A 12,834-nucleotide genomic window follows, 5' to 3' on the forward strand; every position below is an offset into this window, starting at 1 on the left:
ATATTTGTCCATCTATCATCTACCTACCTACCAATGAGCAACCTATCATCTATTTATAACCCTAACTCTGATTCTGCCTATTATCTATCTATCTGTTTGTCTGTCTGACTGTCTATCCATCATCTATCATCTATCTCCATACCTATCTTTTGATCTATCTACTATCAGATATATACTTTGAAACCTAATGATCATATAAATGTGAATTGACAGGAAAAGAACAGAGACAGAAGTAGATATTTTAGCAATATGTAAGTATAGCTTATAACTAAGCTTATTATTTAGCTTATTTATCATTTAAAACATGCTCATTGAGTTCTCTTCTTTTTCCATCACCGTTATTTCCTTTTTTTTTTAAGGCAATTGGGGCTAAGTGGCTTGCCCAGGGTCACGCAGCTACTGTCAATGTTTGGTCTGAGGCCAGACTATCCACTGCATCACCTAGCTACCCCTCGTTACCGTTATTTCCAAATATAACTCCTGTTCTGTTTCTCTCACTGCTCAGAGAGTCACTCCTGGTGAAAATGGACAAAAACGAGAAGAAGGAAAGAGCAGCTCGTTTGGTCAAAGCCACCCCCAAGCTGCGGCCCCAACTATCTCTCCAGCCACGGGAGGGAGGTAGCCGGACTGGACCGTTCTCAATCCCCAGGGATCAGCTTCATGCTTTGGTTGATGGCTCAGTCTTTTCTAGTTCCGTTGTTATAGTCGTTGTTGTCTTGTGTTCCAGGTTGTTTGTTTTGTTTCATCAGCCCGTGGTAAGTTGTCCCAAACTTCCACACGTTCTTCATATTCCTCGTTTCTTTGAGGACAGTAACATGATATCGCGTGCTGGTGCTGTGCCACAATGTATCTAATCCTGATTCTCCCCTCAGTGGGCAGCTACTCTAGTTTTTTACCACTCCAAAGAGTTCTGGCTTCATTTCTGAAAAGTCCACCTGCTTTTTTCTCAGCTCCCGTGAGTAGGCGCTGCTCTTGATTTCATAAAATTTAGCTTGTGTCGCTGATTTATGTCCAAGATAAAAATGACCTTGGAGAATTTTTAAGTGAACATGGTTCAATTTTCTTTATAGAAACTTAACATTTGGTGAAATAATGAAATTTAGAAATGTAGCTAATTCATAATATTACTTTTAAAAGAGAATATGACATTTTTTTCTGCTCTCTCTTTTTTTCGGACAGGGCAGAAGCTCCCTCCATTGGTACAGCCTTGCAATTCATTTTTAATTAATCATCTTGTAGAGTTGTCTTGTGACATCAACAATCACTTAGCCAGAGTCATATAGCTAGGATGTGTCTGAGGGCATTTTAAATCAAGTGGCTGAGGCAGTGGCGTATAGTGGCTGGAAAGCAGATCCGATCTAGAAAGACCTGTGTGAGTCTGGACAAATTACTTAACCTTTTCGAATTCTAGACAGCGCTCTAAGACTCTGTGTTTCAGAGAAGATGCCCACCGGTGTTGGGAGAGGGACTTTTCTCATTGGGGATCAATGAAATCACAGGTCTAGGCTCTAACCCTGTCCTTGACCTCAAAGCTGGTGCCATATCCACTAACTCAGGCTGCTTCCTTTGGAATATGGGCTTCTTGGGGGCACAGAGCTTGTTCATTCTGTGGTCTTTGTATGCCTGCGCCAAAGGAAGTGCTTAATAAATGCTTATTAAATTTTTTAAACAATTTTTTTCTTTTCTCTTTTTCTTTCTCTTTTTTCTTAATTTATTTTGATTTATCAATAATAACTTCCATGTGCTTTTGAGTTTAAAATTTTTCTTCCCCTTCCTCCCCACCACACTCCCCAAGATGGCGCACAATCTGATATGGACTATACATTTACATTCCTATTAAACATATTTTCACATTAGTGATGTTGTAATTAAAAATTAAAACCAATAGGAGGAACCACAAGAAACAGGAAATGAAACTCAACAGAAGAGAAAAAAAATTAGTAATTCAACTTGCATAGTTCGTTCTTTGGGTGTGGACAGCATTTTCCATCATGAAGCCTTTGGAGATATCTTAGATCCTTGTAATGCTGAGAAGGGTTAAGTTTATCAATATTAGTCATCACAGAAAGTGGCTGCTATTGTGCACAACATTCTCTTGGTTCTGCTCACTTCACTGATCATCAGATGAAACAAGTCTTTCCAGGTTTTTCTGAAGTCAGCCTGTTCATCATTTCTTATAGCACAGTAGTATTCCATTACATTCATATACCACAACTTGCTCAGCCATTCCCCAATTGATGGGCATCCTCTCAATTTCCAATTCTTTGCCACCACAGAAAGAGTTGCTATGAATATTTTTGTACATGTGGGTCCTTTTCCCATTTGTATGATCTCTCTGGAATATAGGCCTAGAAGTGCTATTGCTGGGTCAAAGGGTATGCACTTTTTTTTTTAGCTCTTTGGGCATGCTTCCAAATTGCTCTCCGAAATGGTTGGCTTATTTCACAACTCCACCAACAATGCATTAGTGTTCCAATTTTCCCACATCTTCTCCAACATTTATTATTTTCCTGTTTTGTCATGTTGGCCAATCTGATAGGTGTGATGTGGGTACCTAGAGGTGTTTTGATTTGCATTTCTCTAAGCGATAGTGATTTAGAGCATTTTTTCATATGACTATAGATGGCTTTAATTTCTTCATCTGAGAACTGTCTGTTCATATCCTTTGACCATTATCAATTGGGAATGGCTTGTATTCTTATAAATTTGACTTAATTCTCTATATATTTTAGAAATGAGGCTCTTATCAGAGAGACTGGTGGTAAAAATTCTTTCCCAATTTTCTACCTTCCTTCTAATCTTAGTTGCATCATTGGCTTTGTTTGTGCAAAAATTTTTCTATTTAATGTAATCAAATTATCCATTTTGCTTTTGTAATTCTCTATCTCCTGTTTGGTCATGAATTCTTCTGTTCTCCATAGATCTGATAGGTAAACTATTCCTTGTTCTCCCAGTTTACTTATGGTATCAGCCTTTATATCTAAGTCATGAACCCATTTTGACTTTATTTTGGTATACGGTGTGAGATTTAGGTCTATGCCTAGTTTCTGCCATACTCTTTTCCAGTTTTCCCAGCATTTTTTTTTCAAAGAGTGGGCTCTTATCCCAGAAGCTGGGTCTTTGGGTTTATCAAATAATAGATTACTATAGTCATTGACTACTGTGTCTTGCATATTTAACCTATTCCACTGATCCACCTCCTATTTCTTAGCCAGTACCAAGCAGTTTTGATGATTGCTGCTTTATAATACAATTTAAGATCTGGAATTGCTAGGCCACCTTCCCTTGCATTTCTTTTCATTAGTTGCCTCGATATTCTGGACCTTTTATTCTTTCAAATGAATCTTGTTATTATTTTTTCTAACTCCATAAAATAATTTTTTGGTAGTTTGATTGGTATGACACTGAATAAATAAATTAGCTTAGGTAGAATTGGCATTTTTATTATATTAGTTCAGCCTACCCATGAGCAATTATGGGATGTTTTTCCAATTATTTAGACCTGACTTCATTTGTATGAAAAGTGTTTTGTAATTGTGTTCATAGAGGTCCTGGGTTTGTTTTGGGAGGTAGACTCCCAAATATTTCATAATGTCTACAGTGAGTTTAAATGGAATTTCTCTTTTTATCTCTTGCTGTTGGGCTTTGTTGGTATTATGTAGAAATGCCAGTGATTTATGTGGGTTTATTTTATGACCTGCAACTTTGCTAAAGTTGTTTATTATTTCAAATAGCTTTTTGCTTGATTTTCTAGGATTCTCTAAGTATATCATCATGTCATCTGTAAAGAGGGATGGATTTGTTTCTTTGCCTATTCTAATACCTTCAATTACTTTTTCTTCTCTTATTGCTTGCTAAAGCTAACATTTCCAGTACAATACTGAATAACAGTGGTAGTAATGGACATCCTTGTTTCACCCCTATCTTATTGGAAATGCTTCTAGCTTGTCTCCACTACATATTATGCTTGCTGAAGGTTTTAGATAGATGCTATTTATTGTTTTAAGGAAGAGTCCATTTATACCTGTGCTTTCTAGTGTTTTTAATAGGAATGGATGTTGTATTTTGTTGAAAGCTTTTTCTGCATCTATTGAGATGATCATGTGGTTTCTGTTAGTGTTGGTGTTGATGTGCTCAATTATGTTGATAGTTTTCCTAATATTGAACCAGCTCTGCATTCCAGGTATAAATCCTATCTGGTCATAGTATATTATTCTTGTGATAAGTTGCTGTAATCTATTTGCTAATATTTTGTTTAAAATTTTTGCATCTATATTCATTAGAGAAATTGGTCTATAATTTTCTTTCTCTGTTTTGACTCTTCCTGGTTTAGGTATCAGCACCATATTTGTATCATAAAAAGAATTTGGTAAGACTCCTTCTTCACCTATTTTCCCAAATAGTCTATATAGTATTGGAATTAATTGTTCTTTAAATGTTTGATAGAATTCGCATGTAAATCCATCTGGCCCTGGAGATTTTTTCCTAGGGAGTTCATCAATGTCGTGTTCAATTTCTTTTTCTGAGATGGGGTTATTTAAGTATTTTACTTTCTTTGTTAATCTGGGCAATTTATATTTTGTAAATATGTATCCATTTCACTAAGATTGTCAAATTTGTTGGCATACAGTTGGGCAAAATAATTCCTAATTATTGTTTTAATTTCCTCTTCCTTGGTGGTAGCTTCACCCTTTTCATTCTTGATACTAGTAATTTGGTTTTCTTCTTTCTTTTTTTAATTAAATTAACCAAAGGTTTATCTATTTTGTTGGTTTTTTCATAAAACCAGATCTTAGTTTTATTTCTTATTTTATTTATTATTATTTATTATAGTTTTCTTAATTTCAATTTTAATAATTTTTCCTTTGGTTTTCAATATTTCTAATTTGGTGCTTAATTGAGGATTGTTAATTTGTTCTTTTTCTAGTTTTTTTAGTTGTATGCCCAATTCATTGATCTCCTCTTTTTCTATTTTATTTATGTAAGCATTTAGAGATATAAAACTTCCCCTAAGAACTGCTTTCACTGCATCCCATAAGTTTTGGTATGTTGTCTCATTATTGTCATTCTCTGAAATGAAGTTGTTGATTGTTTCTATGATTTGTTGTTTGACCCAAGCAGAAGTGGATGCTCCCCTAAATTCTTAAATAAATACTTGCTTGTTATGCCTTACCTTAACTGAATTTAATAGTTTTAAATGTGCCTCTCTTGGCTACATTCACTCAATTAGATCACCTTATTGGAGCACATGAGAAAATCTGGTCTTCATTACTTTAGAATTTACTTCAGTAACAAGCATCTCTGTTATTTGAACAATTCCAGACTTGCTTCTTTGCCCTGTTGATTCACTTTCTCTGTATAAATAAATCTTAAAATCATTCTTATGATGTTTCTATGATGAGAGAAAAAAACATCAAGACATTTACTTGAGATTTCAAACCAAACATTCTGTGCGTGCTCTCCATGTATCTATCATATCTGACCTGCATGCATAGCATAGGGTGGACTTCATGACTTTGGCTAATGGCAGCACTCAGTGCACCAGCTCAGACAGGTTGAGTGCAACTGCAGTCCTAGAAACAAATGTTAAAGGATGAGACAAGGTCTTACCAGCTAGTGAGCCAAAGTCTTATGTGCATGATGGTGAGTGAGACCAGGAAAGGCCAGATATGGGGCCTTGTTTTTTTCTCAAGTCAGAAGTGGCAGGATACAACTCCATTCAATCTGACAAGTATTTATTAAACACTTACTATGTCCCAGGCACCGTGCTAGAGGGAACAAGAAATGCTCCAAACACCTTCACAAAATGGGGAATGTCTGAAGTGGAAGGAGTCAATAACAACTGGACAAAGCTGTGGTTCTTGGCCATTTGGTGGGTCATGGTGGAACCTCACCCTTCACCCTCCCCACCCTCAGAGATAACACTTCTGAATATGTCCACTAAAATAAATAGAGTTATAAAGGAAATCAATTGTATTGAAACAAGTTATCAAACAAATAAACGAACAAACGACCAGTTCATGGATTCTTGAATTAGAGGAAACATGAAAGGCCTGTAGATTCCTGTCAGATCAGGGCCTGACTTGTGATTTCATTAATGTACATAATTCCCTGGATGAGAAAATGGCCTCTGGCAATGCATGTTGGTGCTCACTCTGATCTGAGAGCATAGTCTGGAGCCCAGAAAAGGGAAAGGACTTACTCAGGATCACATAGCCAGGATGGCTCCGAGGTGGCATGTGGCCCAGCTCTCCCCAGCTTGGACACTGGCTCGCTCTCTATGATTCCCATTCTTTATAGTGGCTGTGGCATTTTCCCTGGAGGTAAAGTGTTGGTTTCTCTTTCATGCCAAGGACAGATGTGTGGAGATGGATGTCTCAGTGTGAATTCATGCTCTATTATCGCTGGTTTTATCAAAAGATCAGAGCTCTTGCCTGTCACTGGGGGTGAGTCCAGGCTCACAATGTCCAGTTGGTGCAGTCTGGTTACTTTATTTCAAGAATTCATCATTCTGACATTTGGCATTTTTGTATGATGTTGAGCTTCATGTAGATGGAGCGTCAGAGCCACAGATGGATGGCATTGCTGGAACTTTTGGCTGGTATCTCAGATTGAAGTCTATGGAGGTTGACCATGCATGGCGGAAAGAGAGTGGTCCTTAGAGTCTAGAAGAACTGAGTTCAAATCCTGTGTCAGCACACACCAGGCAGTGGCCTTGTGGATAGTCTCTTATCAGGCTCAATCTGGAGTCAGAAGAACTGAGTTCAAAACCAGCCCACAGACACTTACTAGCTGTGTTACCTTGGACAAATCACTTAACCTCTGTCTGTCTCAGTTTCTTCATCTGTAAAATGGGGATAATAATAGCACCTTACTCCCAGTGTTGGGAGGATCAAATGAAATTGTATTTGCAAAGCACTTTGCAAACCTTAAGATACTATAGAAATGTGTGCTATTATTATTCTGTCTTAACCTCTCCAAGTTCATCCTGACAATTAGTGGAGGGAGTTTCTGTACCAGGGAGTTCACTACCCAGATGACATCTAGGTCAGGAGCAAAAGCCAAAAGCCACCCCCTCCCCCACAACACTTCTCCTCAAAGATCCTTGACCTCAACATTCCATCTCCTATGGGTGACTATTTGGGGATGGTCTTGAGGGTGACAGTGTAAGGCTATAATTATATTAAGTCTCGGAAGCTATCATATCATAAATAGTATTTAAGCCCATTGGTAAGTACTGTTTCTGCTGATGTGGCTGACAGATGGGTCTAACCTTCATCTCTCCTGATCCAAGTGCCTGCCCTTGAGATTCTGGTGTGAACAAAACTGGCTTTGGTTTGACCAAAGCTCATGTTGATTGTTGGATATTTGGGTTTTTACAGAGAATCTTAAGGTCTTCTTGACACAATGTAAGGTATAATGTAGGGCTGAACTCTCTGAAGCCAGGGCTCTTTCATGTTCATCTGCTTGCAGCCAGTACCTTGGACAAGACAAAATCGAGCTTCAATATGGATCATTCTGGGTACTCGCAGACTCCCTGTTGCTCCTTGACAAGAGGCTTGCTCATCCCATTGTTATTGTTTGAAGGTCATGCAAAGTTGGATCCTGTCATTTTGGGTTTGGGCCAGACAAACCACTGAATTCCTATGGCTGCATTTGCATGTGTGGCTTGAATGAAAAATCAGGTACATTTTGGTCTAGTCTTTTCATCACAGAGTTTGAACTCCAAAAATGATGCCATGGGTCTTCCGGGTTATAATTGCTACAGGAGTCAGGGTTAGGATGGATTTTTGGGCCTATTTAGATCCCTTTCTAAGACCCTTATTTGACAGATATGAAAACTGAGGCTCCTGGAGTGAGATTATGTGCCCCCAGTTACAGGGGTCATCAATAGTAGAGCTGGGAATAGAGCCCAAGATCAGGCTTATACCACCATACCATACTAGCCTTTAGAGGTTTTACAAGTAATAACCCAGGGAAGCAGCTGGCATAAATATGATAATTCCCATTTTGCAGATGAGAGCACATATAGTTGTAGCTGGAGGGCTAGAATTGGAGTCAGGAAGTCCTGGATTCAAATCCCACCTCAGAAATCTATAATCTGTGTGACCCTGAACTAATGAGCAGACCTCTAGGCATTGGGCAATATCCTAGGACTCAGCCACGAAGGCCCCGACAGACTGTTGTGTGTTTGTAAGTGTTCCTTAGGGTTAGAGTTTCTGGAAGGGACCTCAAAGGCTGGCTAGTCCAACCCCCTCATTGTACAGATGAGGGAACTGAGCCCCAAGAAGGTGAAGTCACTGGCCACCCTAATGTTAATGCTAAATAAGCTGAATCTGAGAATGCTGGCCCCATTGAACTGTTGTGACTCTTTGTGGAATGTATGGCAATCACCTGGATTTAATACTGTGCTCTGTACTTTTAGGATTGTAGGAACATAAACCTGGAGTTGGAAGGGCCTATAAACCTTTGGGGTGAAATTGGTCTAGAAATCATGCCTTGATTAAGGAGGAGATGCCTCTGAGAGCACACACAGAATTCATAGATTTGGGTTGGTAACCCAAAATGGAATCACTCAGTGTTTTAATATTACTTAATTCTGGCACTAGACATCATCCTGTTTTTAAGGAGAAAAATATAAAAAGGCCTAAAACTGCCTTAGACATTGAGACAGCTGTTACAAAACAGCATTCAATGATTTAAGTGTAAATGAATCAAGGCCACATGGAGTCCATTTCCCCTAAAATACACAAGGGTATAAAATTAAGAGAAAAGCTCTGGTTGAATACATCGGGCATTTTTATTAGACCTCAAGAATCTGAAGAGTAGTCTAGGATTGTGGCTCTGTCCAAAGCCTAGCTAAAGCTCACTCCTTCTAATTTTAGTTAGTGAGGAGTCTCAAAATGCATTCCATGTATATTTGTAAGAAAGTGACTTATGTCTGTGCAAATTTTGCTAGGGAACATTAAGGAAGTTTTAGAAAGAAGAAGGCTATAAGCTATTTATTAAGTGCCTACTATGTGCCAGGCACTGTGCTAAGCCCTGGGGATACAATTAATAAAAAGAAAGATAATCCCTGCTCTCCAGGAAATTATAATCTAATGGAGAAGGAGATAACCCTCAGAAAGAGGCAGGAAAGCAGGGAGTAGGGAACCACTAGGGACACTCGACATGAGGGTGAGTTGAAACCAGGCAATGCATGAAATGAAGAGAGAGGGGAGTGAGTGATGACATCATGTGGCCTCAAAGAACTTCATTCAGTAGATAAATAGTTTAAAAATTAGTTTTAAAAAATCATACTAGTGAAACAATTGTTCAGGAAATCGACTAAAGAAGTATTACAAGGAAGGACATGATTAATATTGGAAGGGCCTTGGTTCTGGAGACAGATGACTGGGGCTCAGTCAAGTCTCAACTCAGACACTGCTCATGTGACCCAGAGTGACAATTGAGCCACATGAGTGACCATCTGCCAGGGCCCCAGTTTTCTTATCTGCCAAGTGAAGTGAATTTGACTCAGTGACTTCTGAGGTCATTTCCAGTTCTGGCTGTAGGATCCCATAACTCTAAGTGAGGTTGGAAGCACCATTCTCAGCCATGAGGGTGAAGGGTGTGGGGGTCATGGGAGGCTCCTTAAGGGATGAAAAGGTTGGGAACAGTTGAGTCCTGAGTGGGATGCTGAATCAATTGGATGGCCATCAAAGAATTGCCTTGATGCAGTGCTGGCCTAGTTGAGATTACATAACATACATTGTAATGATCAACATGGTTTTATGAATTTTTCTGACTCTGGTCAGCAGCACATAAGTAGAATTGAGGGCAACCCTCACCTATGGTTGGGGCTTGGCAAGGCAATTTTGGTGGCAGTATAAGAAGGCAAGGGACTTGAGGGGAGAATGGAACTGGTTCATCCAAGGGATGAGATGGGGAAGGAAGAAGAATGGAGCCAATGCAGGTGTGATGATCTGAGAAAGATCTGAGGGATAGAGGGGCTGGAGTTCACAGGGAGGACAAAGAGTAGGGTAAAGAGATGTAAAAGAAAGGAATCAGCTGCCAAAATGATTTTCCTCAAGCCCATGTCAGACCTCTGCTTCCCTATAAACTCCTTTGGCTTTGAAAGCTTATACAACCTGGCCATAACCTCAATTTCCAGCATCATTCTCCATCCCTCCATTCCTCACTGCAGCCCAATTGGTCTTCTCCCCAGTTTTCACACATGAAAATCTCTCTCCCGTTTCAGTGCTGTGAGTGTAGGCAGACCCCCATGCCTACAATCCCTCCCTCACCCAGTCACCTTCTTCCTGAGGCTGCCCCAGCAGCTAAAATCTCTCCCAAACTACCTTGAATTTGACTGTGTGTATCTATTTGTATTTAATAACTTTGTTAATGAAATATACATTTTCTCTATTTTTGCACACTTTGAATTGCATGTTCCACTGGTACATCATACTCCATATGTCCAAAACAGACTGAGGATCACGTGTCTTTGCTGCCTGAACCCTTGGAAAAGTCAGTGAGTGAAAGCAAGCTGATGTCTTCATTGGCGTGCTTCCTTTTCTTCTTGCCAGGTCTGGCATTTCATCAATGTGGGAGATGCTGGGGAGGAACTCCCTCCACTAGTACAGATCTGCATCTGGACCTGTCAGAGTCTTAGGAAGGAGCTGGGTCTGAATCCCAGCTCTTGCACTTACTTCTTGTTCACACCTTCTCATTCTGGACACTCACTCCCTCTTAAGTTTTGGAGGCCCTTCTTTCTCCAAGCTCTCTTCCTTCCCACCTGGCTGCTCCATCTCAGTCACCTTTTCTGGACCCTTCTACTTTCTCACTTAGTGATGTCATCAGCTCATGTGAGTTCAATGATCATCAGGCTGGGGCCAGAGTTAGTCCTTTCTGCCTTTTGAGCATCTCTTTGACATGTCTGCTCTGCTCCCCTCACACAGCTACTACCTCTCTCTTGGGTCTTCCCATCTCCACTCTGTCCCCCTCCAGTCCATCCTTGCCTTTTCCTAAAACACCCTTGCACTCACTAAACCCAAATGCTTCCCTGTCACATCCAGGATTATGTGTATATGCCTCAGTTTGGAATTTACAGCCTCTTCACACATTGTCTACCTTCACATTCCCCACATTCCAGTAAAACCAGCCTCCGTCTAGGAGCCCCTGAAAGCTTCCTGTGGCATCGAGGGCATAAGTGACTTGCTCAGGGTTACAAAGCCAGGCAGTGTCAGAGATGTGACTTGAACCTGGGTTTTCTTGGTTCCCAAGTCAGCCCCTCTTGTTGGTTTTGTGTGGGCCAAAAAATGGGGCAACAGCTGTTTGTGTGAAAAGTTTTACCTGTGTTTTTATCAGCCGTTTGTCTTTCCTAGATTAAAACTCAAGGAAGCATGGACAGAGCCTGCCACAAAAAGCCATCACTATTAACAACAGAGCAATGATTTTCCCTTAAACATAAATTCAGCTATCAACAGATAACACAGTTATCCCACATAGCTTGCAAAAGTGCATGGCTTTTGCAATCAAACCCTTATTGTTTGCAAGTAGCAACTATCTTTCGCTCAGTGGTTTGGGTCATGAGAGGGTTATATTGAGACAGGATAGAATCCCAGATTGGAAGAGCTAAAAACATTTATTGAGCATTTACTACATACTAGGCAATGGTAATACAAATAGAACATTAAGACAGTCCATGCACACCTTCTAGTTTGGAGAGACAACATATAAATGAAAGCTGGTGTTGGCGTTGAGTTCATGGCAGGCAGATGCAAAGGCCTGGAGGATCTTGGGGCATAATGCAGCAAGAGCCTCAATTGCAGCATGAACTCAAAGGTGAGAGCAGAGTGGGACTATGGAGTCAGGCAGGGTTCAAACACTACACAAATATGGGTAAATTCTATTCTTTCTGAGTCGCAATGTCCTCACTGGTCAAATAGGATTCATTAATGCCTGTAGCATTTACCTAATAACATGGATAGGGTATTCCTAGGTTTATAGCTGGGAAGGAGCTCAGAGGTCATCATGCATAATCCCCTCATTATCTGGTTTTGGAAATTGAGGCCCAGAGGGATTAAGTGCCTTAGAATCAAGAGATCATTGCTCTGGGAGCACCTGGGAGACACCTCAGAAACTCCCTCTCATTTTATACTCAAGAAAACTGACGGGGGTGGGGTGCTGTCAAATGTCACCTAGATAAGAAATCTTAGAGGCTGGATTTCAATCCAATGCTCTCATTTCAGAGCCAGGCTCCTTCTACTGTATTTCTTGCCCAATGCCACATAGTATTGAGTGACAGAGCTGGGGTCTAAGCCCTCTGTGGCTTTAGATAATTCACTTAGCTTTCCTGAGTGACAGGTTCCTTATCTTTATTTTTCTTTTCATTTAATCCATGCCAGTTCCTTCATCTGCCTATTTTCCCATAGACCCCCTGGCATCTGTCCTTTGGGGTCATCTTTGCCAATGGCAGGGGGGAGTTTGAGGTGATATTGCTACTCCTTACTAGAGTAAAGACCTCAGCTCTAAAGGTACCAAAAAATCGTTGCTTTTCAACTTCAGCTTTGCAGTTTGATTTTTGGGTTACTTAAATATTTTTAATTTGGAAATATTTTCATTTATCAGGACTTGAGCTTATGACGGGAAAATAAATTACTTAGAGGATTAGATCTTCCATGACAAAGGAAAAAAAGTAAAAGTTCATCTCTTTCTGACTCAACCCCATCATCTTAAAAAATCAAATACTAAAAAATAAACTAGTGGAAAACAGCTAGTTCTCACCTCTTAGGTCCATCTGGAAAAAAATAGCCTTCAAAACTCTTTCAGCCCTTGGTAAGTGATTCATTT

The 12,834-nt window shown here is 39.9% G+C and overlaps 1 protein-coding gene across 2 annotated transcripts in view; it reads left to right on the plus strand.

Annotated features, from left to right (window-relative positions):
• PTGFR (prostaglandin F receptor) overlaps positions 1–12,834 on the plus strand; it is a 40,919-nt gene that overhangs the window by 11,594 nt on the left and 16,491 nt on the right. Inside the window, exon 3 of one of the 2 annotated variants that reach the window (XM_020968562.2) lies at positions 506–1,672. The exons of the other annotated variant lie outside the window; for it this stretch is intronic. Coding sequence (XP_020824221.1) covers positions 506–622 — 117 coding nt within the window. The 3' untranslated portion in view covers positions 623–1,672. Of the gene's footprint in view, positions 1–505; positions 1,673–12,834 lie in introns of those variants that run through there. 2 annotated transcript variants of the gene reach the window in all.

The sequence above is a fragment of the Phascolarctos cinereus genome, unplaced genomic scaffold (assembly GCF_003287225.1).
Source record: "Phascolarctos cinereus isolate Bilbo 61053 unplaced genomic scaffold, phaCin_HiC Scaffold_5;HRSCAF=322, whole genome shotgun sequence".
Lineage (NCBI taxonomy): Eukaryota > Metazoa > Chordata > Mammalia > Diprotodontia > Phascolarctidae > Phascolarctos > Phascolarctos cinereus.